Below are 7,015 nucleotides of genomic sequence, written 5' to 3'. Positions count from 1 at the left end.
GTTGCTATAGCGCCCCCCTTTGGCCAATTGATGTAATATTGCCTCATTCACATCCTCCCATGACCCTCTACCACTGTGCCAAATTTCACATGGATTGACCAAGTCAGTGAGGAGAAAAACGTGGAACAGACACACCCACACACACACACACACACCCACAGACAGACAGAGTTTTCGTCATTATATAGTAAGATAAGATATTCAGAATAAAAAATTATATAAAAAAATAAAAATGTTTCTCCTGCTGCTAGTAATCATTTTTATCCAACTTCATCCCTCCACAGTTGACATAAAGCCATGTATGCCAGGCTTCTATCCTTCTCCTTGTTATTTTTTTTTTTTACATAAAAAACACAATATGCTTTCATTGCAGATGCAGTATTACACTAATAATCTACCCAGTAATATACAAAGCTAATAAAAGCTGATTCTTTCCGGTTTGACAAAATTAAGGACTTCCCTTATCCCTTATCCATAGAGTGTGTGAAGGAGGTGTCGGGGACTTCCACATGAGTATCACCCAACGCCTGGCTAATAAGGTAACAAAGGCTGTAAAAGTTTCCTCATGGGAGAGAAACATCTTTAAATTTCAATCCAGGACTTTTACTTTTAATGGAATATTTTTTAGATCATGGTATTCCTACTCTACTCTACTTTCTTAAATAAAAGATCTGAGTGTTACTTCCACCACTGTTGATTACATAGTCAGCATCCTAATCTCCCAGGCCACCAACAATGCTTTTTGGCATCTGGAGTCTGTGGGACTTAGCTGTAAACCCATTAATTCTGACTGAAATGTAAATATTAAAACAATCCCAAATATGAGGTTTAGAGTTAAAAAGGTTCAGTAGTTTCCAAAACCAGCTCGGCACTGTAGTATGTCGCAAACATTACTCAAACAGGTATTCATGTTACAGAGTGCAACACTGTGTCACAGTTATTAGTTTTTATTTTGAAGCTATATCAGACTTTGGACACAAAGACAATGCTTGTCAGTGAGAATAAGTCACTGTTTGAATTTTGAATTGATTTTTTTTGACAGTAAGAGATATTTTGCCAGCAGTGTCAGTGTCCATGTTTTGCTTATTGTCTTCTGGACAAAAGTGGACGTGAATGCAATGATCGTTGGCAGTCGGCTCTAAAGTCTTGGATGCCTGAGCATCCTTGAACACAATTTGAAAAAAGGCTTTAGATTAATGTGAGGAAATACGTCCAAAGCCACCTCTGTGGTCTTTTAATAATATTAAAGGACGAAGAACACATACATATGTATGATGTACAAGAAAATGAATAAGTCAGTAAGAAGAGGAAGAGTATGAATAAATCTTACCTGTAATGGGCGAGTGCAGCATTGGGTCCACTTGCAGAGATCGTCTCAAAGCTCGGGCCTCTGCTGTCCTTCTGTTTACTGTAATGTAATGTTTATATTAACTGTGACTTGAGTGTCTTTTTAAATTAATGAACATGTCTAAGTTTCAGCCTCACTGTCTTTCGCTCTGCCTTTATGTCACTTCATAATATGTTCTCTACGCTCTACAGCACTGATATTCTGACATGAGGTAGCAAAGCCCTTCCTGTTCAGCAAATACAGTCTCCCAGCTCTCCTCCATCTCGTGTACACTCACCTGCGACAATCATTGACGTATTTTGCAGCAGTCAGCTCGGTCTCTTTGCCCTCTGGCACGGCCTTCTCCAGCCACATCAGCAGCTGGATGACCGCGACCGCGTCCCTCACCTACACGGAGCCACAATGATATACTGACCAGGAGAGTCTTGGCATCAATCACAAACAACACAAAACACACAGACCGACGATTTACATGTCATGTTCCAAGGCTGTTCAGACATCTTTGGACAGGGTAATAAATGCATCAGGGTGTGTGATCACTGAAGTGTTCAAGCACTCGATGAGAACAATTCATAAATGTCTCGCAGATCTGACAGTGAAGGCTGATTAATCCCAGAGTTCCTGGGATGATAACAGCTTCACGTAAATGTATTAGAGGCTCATATCTGGGTGTACAGATGTAAATAAAAAACACAAGTGTTTATCTTTAGAGGTGTTCATAACCACTGGTGCTCATGTGTGCATGTACATGATGGTGTGGCTGTGTTTACCGTGAGCAGAACATGTATGTAGAGCTGCAACTGTGTCTGTGTACAGACGACATACGTGAGCATCTCTCAGGATTCGCTGCTCCGTCTCGTCTTTCACTGCTTTTGTCGTCAACACAGGAGAGTAGGAGCTGGTCAGGAGTTTTTCCTACATGATGAAAAAATAATAATCTATAACGATATATAACCTTTAATGCTTTTTACTCCAGAAGAGGCCTTGTCCTCCCATTTTAAAAAGTAGATCAGACTGTTTTCCTTTTCCTTTATTATCCTGTTGGGTATACCCTGGACAGGTCACCAGACTATCACAGGGCTGACACATAGAGACAGACAACCATTCACACTCACATTCACACCTACTGACAATTTAGAGTCACCAATTAACCTGCATGTCTTTGGACTGTGGGAGGAAGCTGGAGTACACTGAGAAAACTCACGCTGACATGGGCAGAACATGTAAACTCCACACAGAAGGGCTCCCCCACCTAGGACTTTGAGTCTCCTATCCCAGGTTCAAACCAGGAACCCTCTTGCTTTGAGGTGACTATTTAGTCTCTAGAATATGCTGATTCTACAAAATAACTATGCAGCTTGCTGATATGCAAATAAATGACCTTGTGTGATTTGAATTCACTGAAAGGGACAGTTCAACCATACATAAAATATATATTTTTCCTTGTACTTAGGTCTGTTTATCAGTCTAGATTGTTTTGGTGTGAGTTGCAGAGTGTTGGAGATATCGGCTGTAGAGATGTCTGCCTTCTTTCAAATATAATAACACTAGATGGCACTTGGCTTGTGGGCTGAGCTGTAACGTTAGCTAGCTCAGTGCTGCTAGGTGAGCTAACAGTAGATGAACACTTTCTTCTGCACGGTGATACTGCAGGTGTAGTTCAGTAGAAAGAAAACAGTTCCCACATGAAACTGCACACAACAAGGTCTGTGGATTATCTTGATTACCTGGGTCATGATTTCTGGAAAGAGACATTGCTGTTGAGTTTTTCAGATGTTTATCTTTGGCACTTTAAGCACTACAAACCGAGTGCCATCTAGTTCCATTACACTGGAGAGAAGGCAGACATCTCTCTGCAACATTCTGCAACTCACACCAAAACAATCTAGACTGATAAATACTACTACAAGTAAGAGACAAAATAAATGCATTTTTGAGGTTGAACTCTCCTTTTACACCTGAATTAATTGATTTTTTGTTCACTTGGTGGCAGGAACACGTCACTGACATATTATCACCCTTAATGATTGCCTGTTGTAACAATGAAGTTGTTACAGTGAATGTGGTAGCTGATAGTTTACACATGCAGCATGAAAAGGTAAAAGGAATGTTAATATCAAACACTTAAAATGAGCTTTCTGACATATATTTAGCATGTAACATTTTTCATTTAGCTATGTCTCTGAAGACGCTCTGTAGAGTTGAGGGCAGCTGCAGAGTCGGGTGATAAATTTTTGTGTGTTCTTCAGCATGAGCGACTCCTTCACATTAAACAGTCATTTAATCAATTGTTTATATAAAAATATTGATTAGTACAGCTTTAAAAACTTGGATTTTGTCCACAACACGCATCAAAACTATCGACAGTATCCCAGCAGCAGCCAACAAGGTGACTCACTACAGATGCAACAGCACAGCAATACAAAAAGTCTATTATACTGTATGTGCACAGTGCATTTCATTAAATCATAATGTTACACTAACAAAGAAGGACATTAGACAGTACACTAAGTATAATGGAATAATTCATCTGCATACCTCTGGTGTAATGAGCTCATAAAGAGCATAGTTTGTGTACTCTGTGCCGATCCACACTTTAACCCCAGGCTGGGCCACATACTCCTTCAGGTAATCTCTGACACTGTCGTAGCTTTTCAGCTGCACACAGAGGGACTCGTTACAGGAGGAGTTCAGGTACGCTCTCAACTCTTCTGTCAATCTGTCCATGTGGAGGAAGAGCCTGGGTGATGTGGCAGAAGGTACAGTGGTTCATAAAAGAAGAGGTTTATGTAAGAAAAATTCTGTATGTCCTTGTATCCTGGTATATGTGCTGGGACACAATAAAGACACAAGACAATTTCAAAGGAATCCCACATGTTCACACACGTAATCCCTGAAAAATGGATTTACCAGATCTCATCCATTGTGAGCAGCGTGTAGGAGTAGAAGAAGGGATTGTATGGGATGTCGTTGCCGCGCAGATTGAACAGCCCTAGAAATCAAAAATACACACCACCCCTGACAGTCAGCATCAGCTCACGCATTCATTTACATCATCTGCTACATCAACCTGAGCCGAGGCATGCTGTTTATATTTAACGATTGAGTCTGACGGACGTGACTTCTTCTGCATTCCTGTCATTGAATACAGACTCCCTAAATTTGAAATCAGAAGTCAGGAAAGGTCTGACGCTCAGCAGAGCTACAAGAAAGAAGGCTCTGAATAACTCAGTGTTTTTGTGCAAAGTAATGAACTGAACGTCCAGTGTGCACACTGAATAAAATCAGTTTAATGATATGATTATTGTTGATAATATGGCTTACAAATAAAAAACACTGTTTGTCTCGTTTGAATCTGTTAGTGTGATAAGAGTAATGCCCATTTTTATAAAAGCATTTGTAGTCTGTTTCCTACATGTTTGTTATGTTGTATTGCAGTTACACCTCCTGTCAGTCTGATTACTGTATTCCTATAAACCTTCACATCAGACTCCGCAGGCTACAGTTTATCCTAAAAGCTGTGGTTGTATTTGTGCTTTGTTTGTCTCCCCTCATTTTATTTTGATGCTAATTGTATTTTCAGAGCTAGCCTGAGGCGTAAGCAAGACTAAGCAGCTATTTCAGGCCCTGCAGCCACTAGGTGGCCTAAAAAAGAAAATAAATCATTTGGGATTACCTTCCAGACATTTTTAAACATGTTGTATATTGTACTGAATCCTGTTTGAATATTATCCATAGTATTCTAACCATTATTAAAGCCTGTGTCCATCAAAGCATTTTTTTCCCCGAAGCCAGCGTATATTTTTAATTCTTTAAAATGGGAGCAATGAGAATTTATTCTGCACTGAATGCTGCACAGGTTTTATGAACAGGCTTCATTGACATTGAACCCCTTTTCAATATTCCTTCACAAGCCCTTTTCAGCTAGACCACAATTCCTCTGCCATATATATTCAAATATAAAATTAAAAATAACAAGGATATTTCTCTGGCATTTCAGAAACCAAATTGTTCCTTTTGTTTATAACTACAATACTACATTTAATACTTTTTAAGGAGATGTTTTAAGTTTTCTGTGCTGCTAAAAAGACATCCCAGAGGAGAGGTCACTCGGGTATGGCTCCATCATTATTCAAAGTCAAAAAACACCAGACTTTATGATGTTCTTTTTAAATAAATTAAACATTTATAGATCACAACAATTTAGACTTTTTTGCTGTATTGAAAACATGTTGAACCATGACTTGCAGGTCCGCCCTCTCTCCCTTCATGCTTCAGCCCTCACAGCATACATGTTCTGTATCATAGCAACCAGCTGCCACCAAAGCGTCTTAGCTGAAAAAATGCTGCACCTCCAAAGCGCTCTCATACTCCCAGCTGGACATCTCCTGAAGGACGCCAGGCGTTTCCAGCTTGGAAAAAATGCTTTGGTGGACACGAGGCCTTAGTCTGCTTTTTTTTTTTTTTTTTTTTTTTTTTTAATGTTTCCAGTTTCTTCTTTTCATTACTGGTGATAATTTAAGCTTTTTGTTGCTCATATCATTAAATAGTTTTTGCACTCCTTTTGCACTTGGCGATCTATCTATCTATCTAAAAACATGTTCCAAATGTTGGAAATAATTACATCCATCTTTTTTTTTTGGACTTTACAATATTCTGGAGTTAAATGTTATTGAAAATGTTTGGAAACAAACGTGTTTGGAATTAAAATCAATAAGAGAGCAATAAAGTAGACAGACAGCTCAGATATGTTTTTTTAGGAGAAACTCAAACGACAACAATGATAAATATATTGTGAACTTTTTTATCATGAGTTTTTGGTCTCCCGACATTCCTGTTTACTACAGAACCAGCTCCTGTTGTTAACCAGCACCTTAAAAACCATTTGGAACATCTTTTAATACATTGATCAGTTTCATTGATCAGTTTCAGAGGTGTTTAAACCATAACTTCAACAGATACCAGTACCTACACTTTTTTACCTTCCATAATGTCATAACATTGTATTTATGCTGTTTGATTTTATTCAGTGAGGCAGAAACATTGAATTTTTATTTGACTGTTATTTTATGATTATTATTTATGGGATTTTTTTTAATGTGATTGGACAAGCTGGTTTAAAAAGCTGGCTCAGTGCTCGGCTGGACTGGACGCGACTGGACCCACTAAGAGCTGTGGCGATATTGTGCATATTTAGTTTAAAATAATCTGATATTTTTCTTTGCAATAGTTCTGCACATTGAAGTACAATTTTTTTTTAAATGTTTAAAGGGCCAGTGTGTAAAATGGGTTGAAAACAGTGACATCAGTGGTCAAATTCTAGATTGCAGGGCTCACTCGCTCACCCCTCCCGTCGGGTAAATGACGGTGGCCTCGTAGGGACAAAAAGCCTTCCGCACGAGTTTTTCAGGAGTAGGTCTATCTAGCGACGAGGTGAATGTTTATTTAGAAATCTAAGCCATGTTACGATATTGTAATGAATCATTCACGAGCAGGAGACCAGAGGAGCGTTCGGGGAAAAGGCCAGTTTATTTGAGCACTCCAGAAACTCCGGTAACACTCCAAGGGGTAAAAGACTCCATCCAAAACTCTGACTCTTCTAGCGTAACACACACACTTCATAACTTTACACACATACTCGTTTACCATACCGAGTGGGGACCCCCC

At 39.2% G+C, this 7,015-nt stretch overlaps 1 protein-coding gene across 1 annotated transcript in view; it reads right to left on the bottom strand.

The window, feature by feature from the left end:
• The window catches only part of xpnpep2 (X-prolyl aminopeptidase (aminopeptidase P) 2, membrane-bound), a 27,722-nt gene that overhangs the window by 9,884 nt on the left and 10,823 nt on the right, over positions 1–7,015 (bottom strand). The window contains exons 9-13 of the mRNA XM_050042245.1: positions 4,259–4,340; positions 3,887–4,088; positions 2,174–2,263; positions 1,626–1,735; positions 1,331–1,408 (exon numbers count right to left, since the gene is read on the bottom strand). Coding sequence (XP_049898202.1) covers positions 1,331–1,408; positions 1,626–1,735; positions 2,174–2,263; positions 3,887–4,088; positions 4,259–4,340 — 562 coding nt within the window. The remainder of the gene's footprint in view (positions 1–1,330; positions 1,409–1,625; positions 1,736–2,173; positions 2,264–3,886; positions 4,089–4,258; positions 4,341–7,015) is intronic.

The sequence above is a fragment of the Epinephelus moara genome, chromosome 4 (assembly GCF_006386435.1).
Source record: "Epinephelus moara isolate mb chromosome 4, YSFRI_EMoa_1.0, whole genome shotgun sequence".
Lineage (NCBI taxonomy): Eukaryota > Metazoa > Chordata > Actinopteri > Perciformes > Serranidae > Epinephelus > Epinephelus moara.
The sequence above is the reverse complement of the archived record's forward strand: the minus strand, read 5'-3'. Positions and strand labels throughout refer to the sequence as shown.